At 43.5% G+C, this 27350-nt stretch overlaps 2 protein-coding genes across 2 annotated transcripts; both read right to left on the bottom strand.

Moving 5' to 3' along the window:
- Positions 1–1723: 1723 nt before the first annotated feature.
- On the bottom strand, positions 1724–5299 carry GHRL (ghrelin and obestatin prepropeptide; the record flags this gene model as incomplete). The annotated part of the gene is made up of 4 exons (XM_080914428.1): positions 1724–1743; positions 2492–2600; positions 4425–4541; positions 5192–5299. 4 exons carry the CDS (start codon positions 5297–5299, stop codon positions 1724–1726), a joined length of 354 nt encoding a protein of 117 aa, XP_080770554.1.
- Positions 5300–13908: 8609 nt separating this feature from the next.
- SEC13 (SEC13 homolog, nuclear pore and COPII coat complex component) lies at positions 13909–26449 on the bottom strand. Its single transcript, XM_080913900.1, has 9 exons — positions 26383–26449; positions 23642–23686; positions 22371–22486; positions 21007–21158; positions 20467–20600; positions 16150–16283; positions 15683–15806; positions 15077–15223; positions 13909–14297 (listed from the first exon to the last, which is right to left on the bottom strand). The coding sequence occupies exons 1-9, from the start codon at positions 26383–26385 to the stop codon at positions 14184–14186; spliced, it is 969 nt and encodes a 322-aa protein (XP_080770026.1). The 5' UTR covers positions 26386–26449; the 3' UTR covers positions 13909–14183.
- Between the last annotated feature and the right edge of the window lie 901 nt (positions 26450–27350).

The following is a 27350-nucleotide window of genomic DNA, read 5'->3' as shown; positions in this document are numbered from 1 at the left end:
GACCAACTGTTCCTTTCAAGTTCTTTCCCTCCATTTGTTAAGTCCCTTCCTTCATATTTGCTCTCCAGTATGTTACAGTGATCACTTGTGACAAGTGCTATTGTGCTATTCTGAGACAGGTGCTGTTGTGTATCTTAGGGATAAACTTATTATCAGTGAGTATTGCAGAGACAGGGGAGGGGAAAAGAGAATCTGGCTGCATTAGTTTTTCTACTGTTCTGATATAACACTGTGACCAAAATGAGGGAGAAGGATTTATTTCATCTTACTGGTTATAGTCTATCACTGAAATAGGCCAAGGTAGGAATTGAAGACCCTGGAGATAGGAGTTGAAACAGACTCTGGAGAGTACTGCTTACTGCCTTGCTGCTGCTTGCTTGCTCAGCATGCTTTCTTATAACCCCGTACCGCCTGCCTAGGAGTAGCACTGCCTACAGTGGGCTGGGCCTTTCACATCAGTCGTTAACCAAGAGAATGCCTACAGACTTGTTTAACAAGAAATCTGATGGAGGCATTTTCTCAGTTGAAGTCTTCTCAGGTTTCTTCTTATATCTTATGTCAGGTTGACAGAAACTAAGTACAGTGGGCATCTGTGTGTCCTGTTTCCAGGTTTGCCAAAGACCCCACAGCCACCTGGTTCTGTGTGCTATGTTGTTTGAACAGGTTCCTGGGACTTGTAAGCAAGTCATAGCCTGGGGGCTTTGTTAAAGGGTTCTTTGGAGGAGGCTGAGGTAGGTCCAAGCCTTCATTTATAAGGAATTCCCAGATAGTGACAGGAAGGAGCACCGTGGCTCCTTGGCAGGAACATGTTTAGATTTCAGAGTGCCCACTAAGTGTGCCCTGCTCATCTCATGCCTTGGGTTCTGGGCAGTCAAAGCTTCCCTTGAGGAGCTGTGTGGTTTCTACTGCAGTAGTGTTGCTTCCTCCCTATTTATCCTAAGTGCTCACTGTACAAGGAATTTGGAGAGCTTATCTTTGGGATCTTCCTTTAGTTATGGATCCCATCTAATATCACTGGACATTGGGACATGTTCTAAAGATTTGCACTAAGGTGAGAGTAATTAGTGTCTCAACTGGAATTACAGCTGTAGGACAATAGGGATCAAGGCTCATGAGCTGTGAGTTGGAATTTGGGAAATGTTTTGGGACATCTACCTGGTGTTAGGCAGTGGCTAGCCTTTAGCACATGGGACATCTGCTTTGCCAAACTTCTCCAGAAGTTGATGATTAGAGAATGTGGTTACCCAGCCCTGTGAATATGGTCAAGAGACAATGCTAGGTACCAATTTTGATCATCTCAGATAGGTCTGGCTTTTTGGAAACTCCTACTGTAGGTCTAATTCTTCAGAAAGCTCTGCTATGTGGTGAACTGTGTTTGTGGTCTCCAACTCCTTCTGTCATACAGTCCTGCTGTCTGCTGCTGGAATGAGCAAAGTTTCCTTTGGTTTTCAAGCATGCTCACCTGTCTTGCTGAGGCTTCTTTTTCTCCTTTTCTCATGGGTCATAAACTTAAAGCATTGTTTTATTTCATTGTTCCAATAATTTTTAAGTAAAATGTGAATTTTACCATATAGATGAAATAAATTCTCATTTTGAACATTTGCCATACAGCTTGAACATTTATTCTTAAGGTAGTAGGAAAGTGCTGGGAGTTACAGAGGGGCTAAGGCTGGATGTGAGTTCTTGCTCAGGAGGAAAGCACAGGGGCCAGTCCTGCCAGTGGTTACTTGTCAGCTGGCACCTCTGCAAAGCAAGAGATCATGTCAGTCTTCTAGTACCATCTTGCCTGTGTCATCAGAAGTGACTTACCTTACCATGGTATGCTGGAAGCAAAGCAAGCATGTCATGATGGGAAGAGGGTGTGTGTCACTGGCCTGGGATTTAGAAGATGGCATTTGAGTGTCTTCATCCCCAAGTCTTGCTTTCTCATCATGTGTATGTGTAATTGCCATATTTGTGAGGAAGTGCTTAGGGAAAGAATGCAATTTGTTCTTGAGATTTTTGCTTTCTCAGTTATGGAAAAGCTTGTGCATCCTTTTTTTACAAAGTAAGACTGTTCTGAAAACCAGGGGTGCAGCTCAGTGGTAGTGTGCTTTCTAGTATGCATCTAGCACTACACAAAAAAAACCCTAAGATTCTTATGTGTCTGCTGGTATTTTAAGTGTTACTGTGGTACAGATTCCTTAGTGAATTTATACTGTAAAGATTCTTTAAAGCCAGATAATTTGAAACACTGGAAATAGGCATCAGCACTACCTCACAGTTAAAAGAACTGAGGCTCAGATGGGACCTATCAGCTAACACTAGTTCCTGGAACACAGGGCTGTTGGAGGTGGACCTGGTGATCTAGCCTTCCTGGGTTGCCACACATACCAGCTTAGCACCCTTTCCCATAGGTAGTCCGGAAGAGTAGAAACCCGAAGAGTAGGGTTAGGGGAGAATATTTATATTACTTATAAAATAGGTTAAGCTCCATTTCTGATTGACTCACCTTTGACCTCTTCCCAGAGGATATCCTGAAGAAACTTTCCCAGGGCTCGGCCATGCTGCTGGTACTGAGCTCCTGACAGCTTGATGCCAACATCGAAGGGAGCATTGAACTAGAAGGTAGGGTTGGGAGGGCCTTAGGCCTCATTCTGCCTGCCCTGCTTCAAATGCCCCAATCTCCCCAGGGAGGCTTTGTCATGTTAGCCATCTGGGTATTTAAGTAATTTGTAAGCATAATCTTAGAGCCAAGAGGGTCTGCTAACTGGTGTAGTACTCTTCCTGACACCTCCCTGTGTCACAAACAGGTGATAGCCAAGGATTTAGAAAGTAGGACTGTTTTTGAAATACTCCCAGCTCCAAGTTCTTACTTAGCATGGGCACAGACTATCAGGTTGCTAGGGACCAGATAGACTAGGCTTCTATAGCAGATGGTAGTTTGTTTCTCTGTAGTTTGTTTTGGCCTGCAGGAAATATGAGTAAGGGAACAGTAGGGATGGGTGGGGGTCTGTGCATTGTGCCTTTTTTATGAACCTAGGGGAGCCTTCTCTTTAGCAAAAACTAATTTTTATTTTTACACTCCACTGTCAGTGCAACTGTTGTGAAAGAAATCCATACACCATTAGGAGGGCTGCCAGAGGTGGCAACATTTCAGTTCTTACACAACCTGGAAAAGTCCCATTTTCTTTGATTCAGGGCCCATCTGTTTAGTGGGGTACAGGTGGTTGGCATGATTTTGGGAAGAAAAACTTTTAAGAGGGGTGTAGCCTCTGATGGGAGGGTAGGCAGTGTCATTCTGTGCCTAGTGTGCTATAGCCCTTCTCATTTGCCTTGTGCCCAGTACTTGCTATGCAGGCCAGATGTTTGGATCCCGTTGAGTATCACAGAAACTAGGACATGCTCTTAATCCCAGCCCTGTGTGTGCTAAGACCTCTTCCCTGTGAGGGTGGGGTGTCCACCTGCCCAGTATGGACCTGGGTTGTCTCATAAGACGGTGTCCATGTTGTGTTAATGAAGGAACCTTGATAAGTCAGAGGAATTAGTTTTAAGTGTCACACTTCCTGTGGAGCAAGGATTTGAGAAGGTACCTAGGCTTTAGAGAGGGTCAGAGGGCAGTTTAGTGATCTTTGTCCTTGACCAGAGAGGAAGGTGGGGGAAGAAGTGTAGCAAACCCTGGCCTGATGGCCTTGGGCAAGGGAGCTGGCCTTTGAACTTGTGTATCTTCTCTGCAAAATTTATCAAATGATGTCAGCTTACTTAGCTTACAGGGTCTTGAATAGAGTAAGTGATCCATGATAAAGGTGGAATAGCTGGGAATGTGTCCCCTGGTATAGCACCTGCCTAGCAATTGTGAAGTCCTAGGTTTTGTTTCCTGCTTCCCAGTTTATCATGGTTGCTGTGTTTGAAGATGAAGTTGTTGCATGGAGACAGAGTATAGGAGCTGGCATTGTCAGGTGCTGCTTCCAGTTCCCAGGGGAATCCTAGATGAGCTGCTGAGCGGCACCTATGGTCCCTTTATTCCCTTCTACCAATCCAAAGCTGTTCGTGTTTTTCCTTAGCACAGTCAAGATTTTTCAGAGCAAACCAGGCTCTGTTAGACCAGCCTAGCCTGCACTAGCAGTCCTCCTACTTCTCTATCACCAAGGCAGGCCTGAGAGGCCCCTGAACAAACAAAAGACTTCTGTTTTTGTATTTCCATCAGTGCTTCCTGGCTCCTTGTGACCCCTTGAAATCTGATTGTCTTATCTTTGCTGCTCATGACTGCTCCCTAGCTACCCTTGAAACAGTTACCTGTGAACATTTTGCTCTTGGCATGGAGACCCTGAGCCCCTTTGGAGCTGTTAGGGCTGGACTCTAGTCCTTGAGTAGCTTGAAAAGCCATTTTGTGGTTTACCCTCCACACTCCAAACCCCTTTACAAGAACATGCCTGGGTACCAACCCTGATCTCCAGCTCCTCATCCGCCTCTTCTGCTTGTCCTCTTTCCTCTGGGTGGAGCCAGCCTTCCAGAGCTCGTGGCTGCAGTTTAGCTGGTGGCTTCTTGGATTCCTTTCTCTGCTAAAAAGGAAAAGAGGATCTCTCCCTCTGTCCCCCCCTCCTTCCCTCTCTACCCCCTCCCTCCCTCCCTCCCTCCCTCCCTCCCTCCCTCCCTCCCTCCCCCCCCCCCCTCTCTCTCTCTCTCTCTCTCTCTCTCTCTCTCTCTCTCTCTGTTTCGTGTTTTTGTTTTTCAGGACAGGGTTTTTCTATGTAACAGAGCCCTGGCTGTCCTGGACTCACTTTGTAGATCAGGCTGGCCTCGAACTCACAGAGATCACCTGTCTCTGCCTCCCAAGTGCTGGGACTAAAGGCAGTATGGCACCACACCTAGCTTCTTTATTTTTCTTAAAATTTAAAGTAACTTTTTTTTTTTTTTTGAGATATAGTATGATTATGTAGTCCAGGCTGGCCTTGAACTTGAGGCCCACCTGTCTTATCTCCTAATGCTGGGAGTACACTACTATGTGTACCTCCATGCTTGACTGAGGTTTTTTTTCTCTTTAGGATCTTAAATTTGTATATCCTAGAAGCAGAATTGGGTCACATCTGGAGATCCCTTTTATGCTGTGAGAAGGTGTGAAGCCCAGATAGATGGAGCCACTGCTGCTGGTCACAGGTCTGGAACGGACCATGGATCAGGATAGATCTGGGGCTTAGGGAGACAGGCTTACCTGTGCTTTTTGGTGCTCTGGGCTCAGGAAGCTGGAACCTGCCATGGCCATGTCCATCCAGAGCATGCCGAGGAGTATTAAACTGCAGATGGTCCCTGAAGACAGCATGGCCTTGGTGGTGAGGGCAGATGACCTGGGGGAGAGAGGGTCTTCTGGTAGCTTACTTCGTCTCCATGCTATATGCCTTAGAATTTGCTTAGGTTGGAATCCAGCAAGCTTCTAGAAGTAAGGATAGGACTGCTGGATGAAGCAAGGCTCTCTTGTCGCCATTTGACAAGGGTGGGAGAGCTGAAGGCTGAATTCGCCTTTGTCAAGGCAGGAGTCTGATCATGGAGCTAATTAGCCTGACCTAGATCCACTGTTCTTTTTGTTCAGTGAGCTCACTGACACCCAGTGAAAGTAAATGAGTGGCCAGTGCTAAACAGTTGAGACCCCTGTGAGCACACATGGTCATGCATACGCATATACACATACATAGACAAGACAGCAGAGAACACTTACCTGGAATGCCTGGGGATGTGGTGCCTGCTGGCTGGCTGCTCCTTATATAGGAGGCTTTGTGTTTGTTCACATCCTGCAGCCTCTTCTCTGAGGCTGTGTAGTTTGTGTGGGCAGTATTGCATTCCTTGGGAACTAAGTACTCTTTCCCCCTCACTGTTGAAAAACAAACTGTGAAGGTCAGGTGCTCTGAGAGGTATCTTTGAGTGGGGCACCAGCTCCTGGTTTTTCTGTGGTCCTCATGTGGACTTAGCCCTGGTGGTGGGTTGACAGGTGAGGAGCTCTGAGGTCTTGCTTAGTTGTGGTATGACCTTGGCATGCCTCCTTCCCTGTGAGATGGTATTGCCACCAGGAGAACTTAAAGATTTTGTCCAGTTTTGCCTTGCCACTGAGGCTGTAGTGGCTTCCACACATTGATTACACAGAGACCTGCTTCTAGGGTGTTCCCGAAAAGAAACCAAGCTGCTGTCCCTAGGAGCAAGTGTCAGAGAATGTGCACCTGGTGGTCATGCTTTATTGGTCTTCTGTGTCTTGCATGGTCTTACTGGCTGATATTTTTGTTTTCGTTTTGCACTGTTGGGTATAGTTCCCAGGGACTTGGACTTGGTAGGCATTTTTCACTCAGCTGTACCCCAGCCCATTCTAGTGTTTGTTAGCCTGGCAGCTTGCCTCTTGGTCCTCTGGCAGGTATAAAGGCTCTAGCACAAGTGATGCCCGTTGTGGAGATGCAGATGAGATAGACCTGGTGTAGGAGTCCTGCAGTATAGCTTTGACATTGGATAGTCCTTTGGATTCCTTTCTGTGATGCTCCTAAGAGAAATAGGACAAGGCAGTGTCAGAGACTTGCAGATCTCTGAGTATGAGGCCACCCTGGTCTACTGAGTGAGTTCTAGGATAGCCAAGTCTAACAGAGAAACCCTGTCTCAAAAACAAGAAAAATAGGATGGCTCGAGGGCTGGGGCCTATAGATGTCTCTCTGTGGAATTGTAGACTCCTGAAGTACTGCATTCTGACCTGTCTCTGCTGCCATAGTAATTGTGTTGTCGATGGATCACTCTGGATAGCCAATTAGGGGCTGTTGACAACAGGACAAATGATTCAGAGCCCCATCATAACTTGACCTACTATGAAGTTTTAGAGGAGATTGGGCTCTTGTGGGAACTCTTGGTGCAGGTGAGGCATGGACTAGGTTGCAACTCCTGTGAGAAAAAGACCATCTGGCAGAGGTAGCTGAAATCCCAACATAACTATATTACCAGGTACCTTCATAGGACTGTCACCCACCTGAACTTAGAAACCATTTGGCCCTAGGGCACAGAGGGGCTAAAGGTGAGCAGCCCTCCAGTCTGTGAGGTCAGAAAGCATGGTGACCAGGCAGTGGCTGAGGTATGAGGCTTGTCCACTTAGCCGCTGGAAGCCTTTGGTGGCAGGAGGTGCTGGTGTTGATCTTAGATAAGGCCACAAATAAGCAAACAAATTGCTAACTATCTAGGGACACAGCTAGAGCCCTCTAGTTGCATACCTTGCTATCCAGAGTATAGGTTAGCAGGGGGTATGATCTGCCGATGAAAGAATGGAAGGAAAAGGCACCAGAAAATAATCAAAGACCTGCTCATGGTTGTGGAAGAGGAGCAGGGAAATGTAGGAGCTTAGGAGAGATTGTATGGCTCTAGAAAGGACAGGTGGCTCCCTAACCCCCTCATCCTTAATAAATAAAGCCAAAGACCAAAACAGGTGAACTAAATTTCAATGTATGTTTTATTAGGGTTCTCTAGAGAAACAATCGACAGAATGAACTTATATATTGTAAAGGGGATTTATTATCTTGATTTATAGGATATGGTCTGGCTAGTCTAACAATGAGTGCCTCCTGACAGAAAGGCCAAGAATCCATTAGTTGTTCAGTCTTGATGTGGGATGTCAGCTGGTCTTTAGTCTACATTTGAATCCAGAGCAGGTTTAGCACCAGTGAGCAGTGCTTTAGTCAAGGGGTAGATGAAGTCATCAGTGAGAGTGAAGGCAAGTAGGCAGAAAGTAAGTTTCCTTCTCTGTCCTTGTTATAGGGGCTGGCATCAGAAGGTGTGGCCCAGATTTAGGGTGGGTCTTCCCACCTCAAATGATCCAGTCAAAAAAATCCCTTACAGATGTGCTTATCTGCTTGGGTTTTGGTTGACTCCAGATGTAACCATGCTGCCAACCACATATATGACTGTAATTTGTGATCAACAACAAGGTGTTACTGAACCCTTACTTTGATAGTGTTTAAATCCGGTAGGTATTCTAAGCCTGCTCCAAGTGCACTGTAGAGTCCAGGCTTCTCTGTCTGCAGTGTTAAGGATCCTGCTGGCATTCTTCAGTCTCCTTTCAAAGCCCAGCATTTCCTACTAGCTTTCCTGCCTTTCTACTCTTAGAACAGTAGCTCCAGGCCTTCTGTGTTTAGTTCTGTCCAACAGTGTTTGCTCTCAGCCTAATGGTGACTGAGAGCCTAACACTGCACACGTCTATCATGTTCAGATCCCCCCCCTTGCCATCCTTACAAATCTGGTTCTTTCCATTTCCAGGTCTCCTAGTGCTCTTTGGGCACTGGTAAACATTTGAGTTGCTGGTTATCTAGCACCAGGGTCTCAGTACTAGATTAGGCCTGCATGGTTCTGGCCTCAAATTGTTCACTAGTGCCAGCATGGACTAAAGCATGCTGGCATTTGGGATTGTGCTCATAAGCATAGGATTTTCAAGTTTCATCCCTAGACCCGATACCAAAGGTCTTAAGCATAGCCTTGGAAACTAGTTCAACAAATGTCCTCAGTAATTGTTTTCTTGTTATAAAAAAAGACTTTTCCTTTTTAGATTTTTATTAATTTTAATTATGTAGGTGTGGGTGTGTGTACATGTAGGTTCAGATGCCTGTGGAGGTTAGAGATGATAGAACCCCTTGGAGCTGAAGTCGAAGGCAGTTTTGAACCACCTGATGTGGGTGCCAGGAACTGAACTCTTGTCCTTTGCAAGAGCAGTATATGTTCTTAACCAGACGTGTCCCCCCCCCCTTTTAAGGTTTATTTATTTTTATGAGTACACTGTAGCTGTCTTCAGACACATCAGAAGAGGGCATCAGATCCTGTTACAGATGGTTGTGTGACACTATGTGGTTGTAAGGGAATTGAACTCAGGAAGAGCAGTTGGTGCTCTTAATTGCTGAGCCATCTCTCCAGCTCTTTTTTGATGTTTTAGGAACAAGATTTACTTATGGGCTTTAGAGGTGTCATCATTATTCAAGTTCCCTAAGACCTGCACTGAATCGTTGTAATTACTGCCTAGTGGAGACTCACAAGTAGTTACTGCCTTCTGAGTGCATTTGCAATTATTTTATTACCTGGGTATGCCATTTGCCCAGGGAAGGCAAGAGATCACTACATGGGATTCTATTTCTTTACTCATTTTCAAAGTTAGGGTTAACTCATACTTCTCTTAATGTGAACTCATGATTAAGTTCAAGATTAATAGTTGAGACCCCTGTGAGCACACATGGTCATGCATATGCATATACACATACTACTGTACATGGTGGCTTTTCACTTTATTCATTCTGTCCAATGTGTTTGGGTTTTTTTTTTTTTTTTTTTTTTTTGGATACTTTTGAAATGACCCCGGTTTTGAATAATTGTTTGTTCCACTAAGATCCTTTACGTACATTGTGTGCATTTCCTTCTCAGACCCGAAATCAAACATGTGCCTAAAGAAGCATTGGTTTTCTTTAGTGGGAAGTGTGTGTGTGTGTGTCTGTGTGTGTGTGTATGTGTATACATATAATGATATAATGATGGGGTCTTTAGTTGCTCTCTAGTCTATTTGCCTAGCTGGCCAGCTTCTCTGGGGTCTGGCCCCACTTCCTGGGTGTTAGAATTTCAGGTGTTGAGTCACCTGCCCAGTTTTTATGGAACTGCTGGGGATGTACATTCAGGTTTTCAAGCTTTTGTGGTAAAATCTTTAACTAAAAAGCAATTTATGCCTGAGAACAAGTTTTGGAACTGTATCAGGTATTTTGTTCTTAGGCTTCTTTCTCTTAGCACTGAGATTAGAAGTACAAAATTAAAAAATATGTGTGTGTGTGTGTGTGTGTGTGTGTGTTGTATTTATGTGTATAGGCATACAGCATATAGAGGTTACAGCTTATGAGAGTCAGTTCTTCCACAGATGTGAAACCCAAGTATCAAACTCAGGTTCTAAAATTTGTCAGTAAGTGCCTTAATCTGCCAATCCATTTTGCCAGCATGGAAAAATGCATACTTTTAAAAGAAAAAATATTTTGCTGGCTTGATGGCTCCTGGCTAAGAGTTAGTAATGCTTTAACAGAGGACCTGAATTCAGTTCCATGTTGCATGGCTGGAAACCACTGTTAACTCTGGTTCTAGGGAATCCAAATACCCTTTTCTGGCATGCACTCATGGGTACATAATTGAAACACAGGTACATACTTGGGAGATCCAGCCCTAACAGACTGAGTTTAATTTTTTGTATGTGTTTGGGGCTTTAAGGTCCATAAGTTGTTTTGTTTAATGAATATTGTAGGAGAAAATAAATGCTGGGTATAATGTGATATAAGGATGGTTTATATGTTCTGTAAATGTTCTGAGATCTCTTCTGTTACTGAATGAAGATTGAGAAGTCAGACTAAAATTGTAGATGATTTCTTTGCAGTGTTCCAATTTCAAGTGTCTAGAAATTCCTGTTAAGTGCAAACACATCTTAGATTGTTAAGTCTCCCAAATTGCCTCTTTTATCATGTTTAGGTGTCTTTGATGCCATTTTTCCTTCTAAAGCCTGTTTTATTTGACAGAAACAGACACTTGATTTTTTTTCTTCTAATACCTTTTTTTCAGCATTTTTATTATTTCTTCCCTTTGTATTTAACATGGAGCTAATAAAGTCTAGCCTTACTCATTTAGAGATCAGTCTCATTACATAGCCTGGCTAGCTTCCTGTCTTAGGATTCTGGCATGTGTTAATGTTGGTTGTTTCCTTCTCCTTCATTCCTTTTCTTCTCCCTCCTTTTCCTTCTTGTTTTGGGTGGGGAGATAGGGACAACTTCTTGCTGTTGTTTTCAGGCTGATTAGAAGTGCTAGACTCAATTGATCCTCCCAAGGCCTCATTGTGAGTAGCTGAGTGATATAGTCACTATACTCAGCTATGTGGCATGATTATTTTGTGTGTGTGTAGGTATGTACAGACCAGAGACTGGCATCAAATGCTTCCCTTATGTGCTTCCCACCCCCTTACAATTTTATCTTTTATTATGGGTGTGCATGTATGTCTGTATAGGTTTGTGTACAAGTGTGCACGTATCTGTGGAGGCCAGAAGAGGCTGTTGAATTTCCTGGTGCTGGAGATACAAGCTGTCTGATGTGTACAAGCTGGTCCTTTGCAAGAGCAGTGTGTGCTCTTAACACTGAGCTGTCTCTCTATGCTTCCACCTTTTGACACTGAACCTGTAGCTTGTTTGTTTGGCTAGACTGACTGTTTAGCATGTCCTCAGGATATTCCTGTCTCTTCCCAGGTTTTTAAGTCGGTTGTCTATTATTAAGACAGTATCTCACTGGCCTTGAAATTGTTATGAAATGGCCTTAACCCTTGATTCTTCTTCCTCTGTCTCCTGAATGCTGGGGTTACAGGTGTCACCATACCAAGCTAGAACATTAATATCTTAAATGTTCACTAAAGGCCTCTTGGCAGCCTGTAGTCCTAAGTTAGGTGATATACCCTTAAAGAAGATAATGGGGGCCCTATTTATTGCTTCTCCCTGCCAAGAGAACATGCTTCTTCCTTAGACTGCTCACCATGATGTAATAAATCATAGACAAATGAACAGACTAGACAAAACATGGACTCTGAAAACTGTGAAAGTAATTCTCTTTATTTAAGGCATTTATTATATAACAGAAAGCTAACAGTTTTAAAGATAATTTTCTTTTAGCCAATAAGGAATTCTAGGAGTTTTCTTTAGAGATATTTTTGCTTTGTGTGATTTCTGATGAAAAGTTGGCTGTTCTTTTATGTGTGCTTGTGAATGTAGTATGCTGCTGTAACACTCTGAATGTACCCAATTGTGGAGCATTAGGGTCTTAATTGTAAGTATGGAAAAATATTTGGCTGTCTTCAAATTTCATCCCCTCTACTTTTCCTTGCTCATCTCCATTTATACCTAAGTGGACCAGGTTACATCACTGATTCTCAACCTCCTTTTTTTGTACTTGCTTGGTTCCTTCTGATAAGTTAAAATTCATACATGTTTTTCATAAAATTCTTACTGCATTGTCTAATCTCCCAACCAGGGTATATTCTAGAAATTCTACTTGCTGAGGCTTTTTTTTTTTTTTTTTTTAAAGGTATTCTTCTCATGTTCACTTTTTTTTCCCCCACATTTTATGTGTACACTTTTGCTGTCTTCAGACACACCAGAAGAGGGCATCAGATCTCATTACAGATGGTTGTGAGCCACCATGTGGTTGCTGGTATTTGAACTCAGGACCTCTGGAAGAGCAGCCAGTGCTCTTAACCACTGAGTCATCTCTCCAGCCCTATTTTCCACTCTCAGTTGAGCCATAATGTCCTCCCTTTTGTACACCAAGCCTGACACTTGGAAGTGGGATATTCTGGGGCTTGAGGCTGTAGTTTAATACTTTAAACCTGTAAGGAATGATCCTCTGGGGTAGGGTAACATCAGATATTCAAAACAGTAGCAAAACTAGTTATGAAGTAGCTACAAAAATCATGGTTGGGGGTCACCACAACATCTATATTAAAGGGTCGCAGCATTAAGAAGGTCGAGAACCACTGCTCTAAAGAGTATTAGGGTTTCTCATGTGAAACTATTATAGATCACTTTGGCTTTTATCAAGGCTGTTTGGTTTTAAGAACAAACCTAAAGCTGGGTGTGGTAGTACATGCCTTTAATCTCAGCACTCACCAGGCAGGGGAAGGCTAAATTCAAGGCCATCCTAGTCTGCAAGTTTATTCAGCTCTAGGACAGCCAGAACTACAGAGACCCTGTCTCAAAATAAAAGCAAGCCTTAAAAATTAATTGAAGATGTGCTGGTATGGTGTTTGAGACAGGGTAGCAATATATAGTTCTGTCTGCCTTAGAAATTACTGAGACAAGGGTGGCCTTGAATTTGTGGCCATCCTCCTGCCTCTTTATCCCAAGTGCTGGCATTACAAGTGTGCCCACCATGCCTAATTTCTTTCCAATCTAAGTTATTAAGGTCATTTACTGCAGCTCTGTACCACCTCAACTGGTCCTGAGAGGCATAACAAGAGTCTCTTATTGCTGTAATGCAGCAAGTCAGGCTTGTCCTTGGGATACAGATTTCCAAGCATTCTCTATGAGCTGAGCAGAAGAAAGGTTCTTCCAGCCTTTTTTCTCATGCACATCATGGAAGTTGTGGTTTTGTTTTTTTTTTTTTTTTTTTTTGTTTTTTTGTTGTAATTTCTGGCGGACTTGGGAGGCTGTGGGAAGGTCCTGTCGTCTCATTTCAGTTACTCTTAACATGTTACAGCAAAACAAGTTTGGTTTATGGAAAGAGATAGATGGAATGAGCACAGCACGGGGGGTTGGGGGTTTCCTGAGGTGACTGCTTTGGTTATCTTTCTGAGGGTTTGTGTTGTGGCTGAGAAATAACAATATCCCTCCCTCTGGCTCTGTGGCAGGTAAGACCAAGTTTGGGGTGAAGTAGGCTAGAATTCTAATCCTGGCTTTCTCCTTACCAAGTGTGGTAAGTCCTCTTATCTCTTCTGCCAAATTGCTTACCTGAAATACAGTGTGAAAGGTATATTAAAACAGCAGGTTTTGGTAGGTGGTAGCTCCTTTTGTGACTGTTAGTTCAGGCGAGGGTTCCAAGACCTCTGCTGGGAGGTGGTACATGGCTCAAGGTCAGTTAGCATTAGAACTCTGGCTTCCCAGGATAGCACTGTTAGAATGCCCAGGCCTGGGTTAACATTCCTTGCCTGGCATCTGGTTGGTCACCTGTATATATTTGTTAGCATCTCATTGTTTAGGGCAGAAGTCATCAATTCCATCCCATGGAGTAGGTATACTTAGAGGGGGCTATTTCCCATTTGCAGGTGGAGCTCCTATTATCATACTGGGTAGCGCCTGGAATATGGCCTACATAGATGTTTACAGTAGAACAATTTGGGTAGATGCACTGTGTGGGATGACAGTAAAGTTTCTATGCAATATGATTTTATTAGCTTGGAAACAGCTTGAACCAAGAGTTAAAAATGGCCAAAAATATTTAAAAATAATAGTCATTTGTTTCTCACATGAATACTTTCAGCTGGACATTAAATTACTAAACACATGGGATCCCAGTAAGGCAGGTGAGCACCCAGTGTTGCTTGTGTGGGCACTCCTGGGTGTGGAATCTTGGTAGCACTGGGACTCTTTTTCCCAGTTGTTCCAGAGTAAGATAGCAGGCAACAGACCAGGCTGCCTGTGTTGTCACTGCTCGTTCTGTTGGCCCTCTGTGATGGAGGCTGACACAGAACCTTGGCCCTTGTTGACATCACTGATGCACACCCACTGTCCATCCACCGACTCTTTCCATAGGGTCACCTGCAAGTTAGCACACAAAAGTCACAGGTTGCTCTTCAGCCATATCCACAGAGACCAAGGGAAGCATTTATTTCCCACTATACTTGCTCAAAATGCAGGGGAACCCATAGGAAATGATGCTTTAACTTGAGAGAGGAAGTATGTGGCTGAGAACAGGTCAGGTTGGGCCATCTGTGTCACCAAGTGTAAAAGCACAAGTTAGATACGACACAACTATTATGAGGGACCACTGCAGAGTAAACAGCTGGAAAGGTATGTCCCTGGGAAGAAACTGAGTGTGAAGAAATTGTACTTGCCTATGTGTTAAGCTTTTAAAAAGGGAAGCCATTATGCTAAATGAGATGAGCCAGCCAGAAAGTAGAGTGGGTAGTAAAGGAAGCTAGTTAATGGCCACTGGGTTTGTTTTATAAGTGTAAGAGTTCTGAAGGTCAGTTGCACAGTGTCAACACATAGCACTTAAAGTCTAATTTACCAATTCCAGGAAATATAGGTGTTCCCTAGTCTTTTTCTACTCTTTGTTGGTCTTTCCAGTGGCCACTTGGCTCATGGCAGAAGCAGGTGGTTAAAAGTCCATGTGAACTCTCCTAGTGCTTAGGAAAAGCCCCAGGCTCTCCTTGCAGAGGTCAGGCTACACTACGCAACCAAGCCTTTTCTGTGTCATATAGGACACAGTACCTCAGTGGGTTGAAGAGAATGAGATATGATTCAGATCTACCTCTATGAACCATTAGGGCCTTATATGCTTGCCTCCCCCCATCCCCCCCGGAAATGGGGTATACCTTATTGTCTCCACCTGACACAGCCAGGATGTTTGCTGTGATGGACCAGCTCACGTGCCACACGACGTCATTGAACTTGTGTAGGAGTTTAGGTGACCACATATTGCCTGAGGCATCATCGCAAGTCCAAATAAACACTCGACCATCCTAGGTAAAGAGACACATCCCACAAATAGGCTATAGTTTTTCTTTCTGGCTGGCTAGTGTCTCATGTGAACAGAGACAACCATCTTACAAACCATGCTCAAACATGGTTTGAAAACAAAAATGCCCAATAAAATTACTAATGGACTTAAAGGCCTTGCCTCTTATTTCCCAGTAATGACAGGAAATAAGGGAAGGATGACTAGTACGTGGACCCAAGGCACTAAGTCTGGGTACCTCCATCCTTCCTACATAAAAGTCAGGAGGAACCTAAACTTGGCACTAGTTCTCAAGCTACTTTGGACTCATCTCACTCATCTCACTGTATGCTGGTCCTACAGTGTCCGTTTTCTGCCCAGGTCTAAAGATGCCTGCTACCTACCTTTTACTCTGGCAAACTGGAAGGATCTCACTCAAGGCTGAAAATAGGGGATGCTATCATGGGGGCAGGGGGAAACTGACCTGAGAGCAGCTGGCAATGGTGCTGGTGGGCAAGCCAATGGAGGGAGCCCAGGCAACGTCTCGAACCCAGTCGCTGTGTGCCTCTAGCTTTTGCTCCTCCTTCCACTGACCATCCTCTTCTTCCCTGCAGAGGTAACCAGAGCAGGAATACAATGGTTAGCAGGCAGACATTCCTACCTTGGGTGAAGGGTTCATTTTTCAAGTTTTCTTCAATGAGACCAATGAGTAGAATTCTATTTAGCTTACTAAGCAGCCCATAAGGTCCCCCTTTCATCCATAGCTCCAAAGTTTGGGGAATACTAAAGTGCTCAGTAAAAGTGTTTGTTTTACAAAAGAAGTCCTAACAGACTAAAAACAGACAGTTATTGATAGGGAGAAAGGTGATCTTATTTCTTGTACACTATAAGCTGAGCAGTGACAGGCAGAATAGAAGTGCCCCTTTGAAGAGATCCACAAAACTCACTGACCTCCACAACTTGATGAGGTTGTCACAGCCTCCTGATGCAAACTTCTTGATGTAATTGGGTTTCTGTCCAGATGGTTGGTCTATAAGGCTTCCAGGCACAACGGCTGGGGCCCAACTGACAGCATTACAGCCAATCTGTAGAGGAGAACCTGTGGTGAGGCTATGTTCTTGCACAGCAATAAAAAGTTTTTTTCCATGCAAGAATCAGGCACTGATGTAACACCAGCATGGGAGGCAGGAAAAGGGGACATGGGACAGTTAGATTCCTTAAGGCAGCTGGCCAACCAACCTAGCCAAATCTATGCACTTCAGATTTAGTAAGAGATTCTGTCTCAAAATGTGAAAAGCAACAAGGAAAGACATTGTCGACCTTGGGCCTATATACACACCTGCACATACCCATACCACACACACACCATACACTGCAGAATCAAGAGAGAAATGAAGAGCTTATGATAAGAGCATAGTTCAAAGGAACTTGGTCTCAAACCTAGCTTTGTGAATGTCGGAAAGTCCTGTACCAGAGGGAGGAAGAAAGATTACTCTCAGAACACATGGAAGAGTAAATACCACTAGAAATAATAGGCATTCAAATGAGTAACAGCAAAGAAACACTAATACAATACATCAAACCACAAAGATGAGCTAGAAAAGGCATATTAAAGGGGGCTTAAACTAGATGACTTTTCATGGTAACTGTGGTTTATTCATTTTTCTTCTTGGTGACAGGATCTAATTATGTAGCTGGGTTGGGTTAGTTTAGGCTTGAGCTTCCTTTCTACCCCAGTTTCCCAATGTAAATAATCTTAATTTATCAAAGGCTTGGGAAGATGGTTCAGTACTTGTTACAAAGGAATGAAAATCCGAATTTGGACTCCTAGAACAAAAAAGTATGTATGAGGGCTGGAGAGATGGCTCAGAGGTTAAGAGCATTGATTGCTCTTCCAGAGGTCCTGAGTTCAATTCCCAGCCATGGTGGCTCACAACCATCTGTAATGGGATCCAATGCCCTCTTCTGGTGTCTGAAGAGAGCCACACTGTACTCACATTTTCTAAGAAAAAAACCAACCAAACAAAAACCTAGGCATGAGCCTGGTGTGGTGGCATAAGCCTTTAGTGCCCACACTCGGGAGGCAGGTGGATCTCCGAGTTGAGACTATCCTAGTCTACTATGCCTAGTTCAAGGGCTACAACAAAAACAAACCAACCAACCATGCATAGCGATGTGCACTTGCTCAGTTTTGCACTAGTAGGGCAGAGATAGGAGGCCAGATAGTCTCTCACTGAACCTCACTAACTTGGATAGACTGTCTCAACAAATGAGGTGCACAGTGACAAACATCAGACATTGAACTCTACATGAGTTATGAACATGTATACATGCATATACACACACAAATAGACTAACTTTGAACAAGAACCAACAATATACTTGATGTAACTCACCTTAGCAGCAGAGATAAACATTAAAAATAAAAGGCTAAGTAATCAAGCAAACAGAATTGGAACCAGGCAATAATAGTACCTGACAAAACACACTTAACAAAGACTTACTGTTTTGCAGACAAACCAGTAAGATACAAAGATAACATGGTCAACTGATATGAATATAACTGCCAATATATATGCACAGGGTTTAAGAGCATAAAGTTGTAAGACAAATACTATTAGAGAGAGGGCCTCAGATACACAGTGTTAGGATATTCAAAAGTCTGAAATAATTTCATATTTCTGATAAAAAATGGACCAAGATTAGAAATCCACAACAAGAGAAACTGCAGGAATTACATATAGAGACTATGATGGCTAATCTTCACTGTTGACTTGACTTGATTTAGAATCACCTTGGAAACAACTGGAGATGTCTATGAGGACATTTCCAGAACACTCAAGTGAATGGAAGCAGCACCATCCCAAGGGCTTAGGATCCTGGAGTACATAAAAAAAGAGAAAGTGAGCTAAACATGAGTCTCTCTCATCCCCAATCCCTCTTCCTTCCTGACTGCTGATGCTGTCTGCCTTACCAGTTGACAGGCTACCATCAAACTAAGCCAGTAAGCCTTTTTTTTTTCTTTAAGATTATTTTTATTTAAATGAGTAGTAGCTGTCTTCAGACACACCAGAAGAGGGCATCGGATCCCATTACAGATGGTTGTGAGCTACTGTGTGGTTGCTGGGAATTGAACTCAGGACCTCTGGAAAAGTAGTCAGTGCACTTAATCACTGAGCCATCTCTCCACCCCAAGCCTTTCCTTTCTTGAGTTGCTTTTGCCAGAGATTTTGCCACAGTAAGGAGAAATTACCAATGTAAATACTATAAATAGTTTTGAACAATAAGTTAATAAAATAGGTAGGAAATAAAATTTCTTTTTTTGTTTGTTTTTGAGATAGGGTTTCTTTGTGTAGCTCTGGCTGTTTTAGAACTCCTTCTATGGACCAGGCTTGCCTCAAACTTGGAGATCTGCTTGCCTCTGCCTCCCCATTGCTGGAATTAAAGGTGTGAACTGCAACTGCCCAGCTTGAGGAAATTTCTTAAATAAATGTAAATGAACTGCCCAGCTTGAGGAAATTTCTTAAATAAATGTAAACGGAAACAAACCAAAACCATACAAAACACAAGTAGTACACTGAGGGAAAAAAATAGCAAAAACAATATAGATGGAGCTTTACAATGAGATCCTACATCTAAACAGAACTCAACTCTCGTTTTGGGAGAACCAATGACTAGCCTCCAAAGGCACTGTACTCATTTATGTGTATACATACACTAAAATCAACTTATGCAAGTGTCAATAATAAAAGAAACAATGTCTAGTTACTCAAGAAATACAAATAAAAACACACTGACTCTACCTCTCTCTACTGTGCAAAGGAGCCATCGAGAAAACAGTAGCACACTCTAGGATGGATAAGGTGGGAGAAAGAATAATTATAGAGTGCTGGCAGCAATGGTGAGGGTGGTGAGGTTGTATGTAAGTTAGTGCAGCTGCTACAGAAAAGAACTCTATAGGATCCTGCTCTACCACTCCTGGATGTATACCTGAAGGACTCTTAGCATAGCACAGGGAACATTCAACCATCCACATTTGCATTCAAAGCAGATATGAACTGGAGCCCCGTGTACACCATCAAAGAAAAATGACCAAAGAAAACAGCCTAGATAAACAATGGAGTTTCTATTCTGCCATGGAAGAATGAAAACATTTCACTTGCAGGACAATAGATGGAATAGGAGATCATCATGTTAAGTGAAATACACCCAACTCAGACAACTATTGGATTTTAATATACAGAATATAGACATAAAAAAACCAAGATATGGTAATACTGACAAGAGACTATTTGGGAAGAGGAAGTAGACTATCTGGAGGAGAAGACAAGAGGGTAACAGGTGAATATGATTGAACTACAGGATATGCATGTATGAAAATGTCCAAACTTGCAATTTTACACAATGAATATACACTAAAAGAATGCAAAAAGGTAAACACGAAATTGCCAGATGACCCAACTGCTTCATAGGAGGAGCTATACCTAAGGGTAGAGAATTAGATACACAAAAGCTCATAAATAGTCATGACAACATTTAATAATAAAAACCGGAAATGCCCATTATCAGACAGGGTTTGTGTCAAATCACTAATTGACAAATGCTATGACAAACTCTGAAAGTGAATACTTGCTAGTTTGTTCATTTGTTTGTTTCTTTCTAATAGTTTTTATAGATAGTGTTTTTTTGTGTAGCTCTGTCCTGGAACTTGCTCTGTAAATCAGGCTGGCTTCAAACTCAGAGATCCACTTGCCTCTGCCTTTCAAGTGTTGGAATTAAAGGAGTGTGCCACCATGCCCGTCCATTTGTTCTTTTTTCATATGAAAGTGTTTTTGAGAATTACAGGACACCCAGTTAGGGGCTCAAGAAATGTGTTTCCATTTCCCACAATGGTTTCTGGACTATTTCATACTTAAGGTCAAGGATCAGAAGCACAGGGACCAAGATCTCCAGGCCATTCTTCAAAACTCACTAAGTTCTGGGGACCCACAATACTTGTCAACCTCAGGCTTCTATAGCAAGGTGGCTGGTCAAAATGCCCCTATGCTTCTGTCCCCAACCTGAGTCTTACTGGGAGAAACTACTGCCACCTCTGCCTTGGACTGAGAAGGCTGGTAATGTCCCTCATAGCAAAGTGGCTCTAGCAAGTCTAAACTATAACCTTTCCCAGCCACCACTCAGCCAGGACACCCATTCTCTTAGGAGCATAGAAGACTTTAGTACAGCAACTGCTCTCTCTTCCATGCAAAAGGCAGGGGCTGGACTCACCGTGTGAGCATTGTTGATCTTCTTCACTTCCCATTGGCCTTCCCCTGTATAGGTCAGCAGTGAGATGGCCCCATCTGAACTCCCACAGGCCAGGATCAGGCCATAGTCATGAGGGGCCCAGCAAACAGAGTTCACTGTGGAAAGAAGATACAGTGAGAAGACTTTCATTCTACATCTGCTATTCTGCTAAACTCTTAGAAAAACCACAGGGACTGCCAGCAGCCTGTTACCAAATGAGGACAAATTAACACCTAACAGTATTTCCCAAGTCTGTTTTCACAAAGCAAGGAGGAGGGGCACCCTGTAAGGCTGAGACCTGGAAAGCCACACTGTTCTTACTAAACCTCTTTTTCTGGACTGGCTTTAGGTCTTGGGGACTGGCCTATTCACAGAACTCTAGCACACCCAGGTAAGGATTAGTGAAAAAGCCAACAAATGTCCAAAGGATGGACAACAGTAAGAGAAGGGTCTGGGATGTGACCAGAACTAGGGCTTTTCCTACCTACAAGACCTTCTTCCTTACTTGCCAATACTACATACCTGAGGAGTCGTGTCCTGAGTGCTCATGGGTCTTCTCCCAAGTGCCATTTTCCTCCTTCCAGATAATGACTTTCCGGTCATAGGAACAGGAAGCCAGGATATTGCCATACATGGGGTGGGCCCAGGCCACTTGCCACACTGGCCCCTCATGTCTGTAAGTGAGGGGGTCAGAGGTTGCTCAGAGGGTCAGAGGACCCAAAGTATCAGTTCCCTCTGGAGAGACAACAGATTGTCCTCACATGTCTTAGTTTTTTGAGGCAGGGTCTCATACTATAGTTCAGGTTAGTCTCGAGCTTGTGATCCTCCCAAATGCTAGGACAAAAGGAATATGCCACCACACCTAAACTTATGTCCTACCAGGTTTAGAATGAGAACTCCGCATCTTGAAATGATTTACTAAAACATTAAGTTGTCTCTGCCAAAACCAACTAACAAGTGGCAGGTCTAACAATCTGTAATTTCAAAGTCATAATGAGCACAAATGTAAGATGAAAACACATCTCACTTTCTTGGTGATAAAGTAACAAGTCTACAGTCATTACTGGAGTTTCCAGCCTACATTCAAAATTGAAGGTAACGGTAAATTCAGAGTCATGTAAATAAAAGTGATTGCTTTCTCTGTCCCAGTTCGCCAAACTTGAGACCCTATTCACAGAACTCTAGCAGACCCAGGTAAAGAACCCATACTATATCAAAGCCTCCGATGGAAAGCAGAGATATGACCATGAAAATGAGCCAAGACCCCCAAGGGCTAGTGGACGAGAGAAAAGCAAACATCTTTTAGATAATCCCTAGCCATCTACTTGCTATGGGCAAACAGAACAAGAAGATGTGTAAAGTTTGTCCTATGGGCCCAGTGAGATGGCCTTGTGGGTAAAGCACCTGCTTCGTAAGTCTGAGTTCAACCCCTGGGACCCATGGATAGGTAGGAGAAAACTCTACAAAGTTGTCCTTTGCCATATATGAACTTGTACACGTGACCCAAGTAAGTTCATCTCATGATAATACTTCCTAAACATGTGCAGATTGGTACTGTATTGTTCATTGCTTTTGAACATGGCAGTGGTTGCCCACATCAAAGATATATTGAGGATGGGTCTTGGATAGAGTCAAGATTATCCCATCTGGGGTTAATCAGAGGAGGGCTTCAAGAGGCAAAGTGCCTTACTTGCCCAGGTCTCCTGGTGGTAGAACTGATCTATGCCCTTATCTATACCTCTGTTAAGGGCAGCGGCATCAGGACTCTAAGCATCCCTCACTGGTGAATGTACTCTGGGATTGCTCTGAATTTGTGCTTTCATCCTTTCTCCCTGGCCTGAGAATCTAGCTATCCTTCAACCTTCTCCATGCTTGTTTACACTTACCCTCTGAGGTCTGCGATAAGGATCTGCCCTCCATTTCGCACATCAAAAATTTTGACGGACCTATCCGAGGAACAGGTTGCTAGGCGGGTGCCATAATAGTCCATCTGGGCATCATGCTGCAAAGAAAGAACTGTATGGACCTTAACATTCCTTTGTCACCTCTCAAGGAAAATAATTCTTCTGGAAAGTCATCTTTCTACTGGGTCAGGCCTTGCTCTCCTGGTAAGTAGGCTTTCAGGTCCATTTAAAAACCCTTTTCAGCAGAGTGCTATCATACTGGTAAGGAAGGCATAATATCTAAGAAGGATATTCTATCTCCTTAGCTTATCTATTGTATAACCTTTGGAAAATTAGCTTATTTCTTTAACCTTCAGTTTTCATATCTTAAGAAGGAGCTTAGGAGCACACTGGCGTAACAAGGTCCTGAATGGAAAGTACTTAGGGTGTGATGACAAGTTTAGAGAGCATGCAGATGTCTCTTAACTATTATACTGTTTCATCTGGTCCCCAGGAGGAAACCAAGGTAGGTCACTGGCAGAGAGGTGCCTAATTGGATTTTATTGTCCTTGGGTCTAAGCTAGCTCCAGCCAGTTGGTCTCACACTAGACTACTCACCACCAAAACCAGTTGCACAGTTTTGCATCAGAATGCCCAAAGCAAGTGTCAGTGGTCAGGTGTAGAGGTTATAGACCTTACAGGAAAGACTAAGTCCGTCGTGTCTGGGCCCTGCTCTAAGGCTGTTTGCATTGTTTGGCTCCAGGAAGCAGGCTGAGTTTTTCAGTTAGAGACTTCAACCTCTGGACCTTCCCTAGCAGCTCTACACTGTGCCCTGTGTTGGCCTATCAAGAAACGCCCTGAGAGGCCCAAGGGTCCGGTGTGGACTATTCTCTGGGGCAGAAGTGTATCAGCCTCTGCCCTATTCTTTCATTGTGGCTGCCAAACTTCCTACTCTCCTTCACTAACTCCCTTTCAATAGAGCTAAGAAATAGCCTTAGGAGAGAGACAAGTGAGAAGATAATTTAAATCTCTGCAGCCTTATTCTCAGAGCAGGGTACTGTGCTGGCCAAAGACTGAAGGGCCTGAACTGTACAGCAGAACCAGGTTCTCAGCAAAGATAAGCCATTGTAAAAATCCTGCCAACTCAGAGGTCATGTAGAAAAATGATTAAACTCCAGAGGTTACAGCCTACTTGGAGCTACTACACAGTCAAAACTCTTACTGAGGGGAATACCCATGTCCAGGCCCAGGAGAAGGGCTGAATGAATACTTACAATCATGTCCTCATGAGAGGTATCCACGGTGTTAATTACTGACACCTAGAACCAAAGACATTCTGTGAATTCATTATCAGTCATCTCATTAAAACACCAATTGTTTCTGAAATTCTTATGGGCATTCATTCACTGGCATGCTCATCCTATAAACTCTTTTTATCATGTGACTGGCTCTCATTATGTAGTTCAGTCTGGTGTAGAACTCAGTATCCTCCTGCCTCAGCCTCCCAAATATCAGGATTACATATGTGCATTTTTACTTCCAGCTAAGGACCTTCTTTGTATTGAACACTGTGTGGAGGACTGCACACTGTGGAGTGACAGCTCTTGCCTCAGAGAAGCTCATGTGTAAACAACCTGCCAGTAGCCAGATCAGCCATACTGTGGTTTAAAGGACGAGCTCAAGATGAAGGGGATACACAGCTGCCTTAAGGAATGAGACCCTTGTTGCTCAGAAAGAAGATATACTCTAAGCAGAAAAGATCCCATGGGCAAAGACAGTCTTAGACCTTCCTTGAAGTCAGTGGGACCAAGCAGGAACAGAGTTCACATTCCCTTTCTGCATCATAAGCAATTCTGATGGCCCAGACAGTTTATGCAGAACAGGTTATAATTCAAGACCAAGGTTTTACTTTAGTTGCTTCTGAGGTTACTCTCTGGTCTACTATGAACTGAGAAAGGCCTGTCTATACTTTCACCTTGTGGGACCCAGATCTGATAGTTTGTAGAGGCCAAAATAACAGTTGTGATGCACACCAATGATTTCCCCATTTGTTTTAAATCAGCCTCCCTTGATCCCCATCTAGCTAGACTCTTACATACACAACAGCCATGGACAGCTATCATACTTTATGCTACTTCTCTGGAGAAGGTAAGTTCCCTGAAACTATCTGTAGCTTTGACACATTCTCTGTCTTAGTAGATAGGTCTAGCAGTCTTAGAACTTGATACATAGATCAGGCTGCCCTCAAAGTCTGAGATTTACCTGCTTCTGCTTTAAGTACTAAGATTAAAAGCAGGCACCATCACACACCTCAGCTTTAAATCTCAAATTTATTTAGCGTAATGTTTTACAGACAGAAGGAACTCAGTAACTACTAAATTAATAAGTGAGCAAAGATATACATTTTTTTTCTTGGCTCAGCCACTATTAAACTCTTGGGGAGAGAAAAGTGGAGTGGTGGCTTCCACTTGAGATTGACAATTCTCACCATTTCCAACAAGTCACCTTTAACTTTGCCATTACAAAGCCTGATTCCCCAAGGCAGGTGTGGTGCTGCAGATCCTTAACACTCTGGAAGATCAAGAGGGTGGCATCAAGAATTCTACGATAGCCTGGGCTTTTCAGAAAGGTAGACCCTGGGAGAGTATGGCAGCAATGGATTCAGAAGCCACACACTGAATAAGTGCGTGTTTCCTTGAAAATTCTAAATGCTCTAAAAAATGTCTGCAAAGATTACAGAAACAGGAACAGCAATGACATTTTCCTGTGAGCATTGAGAGGCACCAGGTGCAATCAATTATATAGTCAGAAAAACTAAGCAAGTTAAGGTGGCAGTGAAGAGAAAACCCTTACCAAAACCACACTGCTGGCAACAAACCTATCTACTAATCCTCTAATCCCTGCCCCCTCAACACACACTCATATAACATGGGTGGTGTGCTCAAGAATCCCCACAATCTGGACTGGCTTAAGGAAAAGTAATTTTATACTGGTAACCTGTAGGACCTTGGAAAACTGGCATCCTCTCACCATTTTTTTAAATTTACATTTCACATGTTATCCCCTTTCCTGGTTACCCCTCCATAAACCCCCTATCCCATTCCCCCTCGCTCCCCCTGTTTTCATGAAGGGGCCTCCTCACCCCCCCCCCCGCTTCTGACCATTTTTAACCAGTAGCCATGGGTTATGATCCATTTTTTGGGATGATATGTGTTTTAAAGCTCTTGGAGCAGTCCTTTGGAGCATCTGACACTTATGTGCTTACTGGAACACAGTAAGAAGTAGCACTCAAAGAAATTCAGCTTATCCGAATCACACCAGGTACAAACAGAATGAACCTGTTTAAGAGTCTCCAACTTGGCAACAGAAGAGCCAAAGGCCAACAGAAGGGGGTTGCTCCTTGCACCGCTGTGCCATACAGGGTCTAAGACTTCCAGAGTTCCATTCACTTAACTGCCGGGACAGTTAAGATATATCACAGATACCATGTAAGTTCAAAAAACAAAAACAAACAAACCAAAGCCGAGACGATGCCCTGGAGCTACTCAACTAGGCCTGCCATCAATTTCTCGAAGGGACCATCACACTTGGGATCCTGTGTTCAAGCAAGTGATCCCTCCACCACCTTTGCTGAGGTAGTAGGTGATAGGACCGAATGATTAGGAGAATTTGGATCTTAGCTTGTCACTGCCCAGCGCAAGTGTTGATGATTGCAGCACCTGCTCCGCAGGCTATGCGTAGGCAGGGGATGTGAGCAATAGTGGGAACATACTAAGGGCTTGTTAGGCAGTAGATGATCCTATGATACCTTTGGCTGTTTTTCCAAATTCTGGAGGACAAGACATGAGATGGGCGGGAGGTGGCTCAGCAGCCCGGGCCTCTGAGTTCCGGAAGGCCCAGCAGCCAAGCCTTAAGTTCCCGCCCCGAGACCCAGAGAAGTAGGACACGCAAACCTTGAGGACGTAGAGGTGGTTTGCTTCAAGGCCACGAATATCCCAGGGACCACAACACTTACCATAGCGGCAGCAGCGGCGACGCACGGCCTCAGACGTGGCAGCTCAGAACGCTTCACTTCCGGCGCCGGCCCGCAACCGGGAGGCCGTCACCTAGGAGCTTCCGGTCAGCAACACACTCATCTCACACAAAGGTTCCGCAACTTCTGGAGCCTCGGGCCCGCCCTCCTGCAGCTCTGCTTTTACCTTATCTTGGCTGATATTAGGACTCAGGTTGCTGTGGCGACCCTAATCCAGGGATTTTATAATTTGAAGCAGTTTCTAGCGGGTTTTCTATTTAGACTAAGTTTTTCTGGGTCCTGAGATGCATACATGAAATGACTAGTGATTACAGCTTCATCCTCCTTTTCTGTAGGTTCTGGGTCTCACTGGCTCATCATGACCGTTTTAGAGGTTAATTTCTCAAGTAGACTGGGCTAGTGCTTTGTCTTGCTTTAAGTTTCTCTCCATTTAATTTGATGCTGGCTATTGGCTTGGTGTATATTGTCTTATTATGTTTAGGTATGGATTTTGTATGCCTGATCCCTTTAAGACTTTTAGCATGAAGGGGGATTGAATATTGTCAAAGGCTTTTTCATTATCTAATGAGATGATCATATTTTTTCAGTTTGTTTATATGGTGAATTACATTGATGGATAAAGAAATTCCACTAAATTCAGGGACAAGACTTCCTACTCTCTTCATATCTATTCAACATAAAACTTGAAGTTCTACCAAGAACAAAAAGATAATTAAATGAGATACAAATCAAGGAGATACAAACTGGAAAAGAAGAAGTCAAAGTTTCACTATTAGTCGATGATATGGTAGTATACATAAATGCACCAGCTTTCTTAAGGGATGGCAAGACAGAGTCTTCTCTAATCCCTGGAGTCTGACTGTTCCAAGGGAGATCAACTGGAAACCCCTCAACCTCTTGTCCATAGCTTTGGTGCTTACACAAGCACTGTAAGGAGGATGCAGAGCTCC

The sequence above is a fragment of the Micromys minutus genome, assembly GCF_963924665.1.
Source record: "Micromys minutus genome assembly, chromosome: 3".
NCBI lineage: Eukaryota > Metazoa > Chordata > Mammalia > Rodentia > Muridae > Micromys > Micromys minutus.
This window is presented reverse-complemented; position numbering and strand designations above follow the sequence as displayed.

Coding starts and splice junctions, on each gene's coding strand:
- SEC13 (XM_080913900.1), bottom strand. Junction 22,487..23,641: donor CCTCTCATGAGGACATGATT/GTAAGTATTCAT, acceptor CTTTCTTTGCAG/CATGATGCCCAGATGGACTA. Junction 21,159..22,370: donor CTTATCGCAGACCTCAGAGG/GTAAGTGTAAAC, acceptor CCTCACTTACAG/ACATGAGGGGCCAGTGTGGC.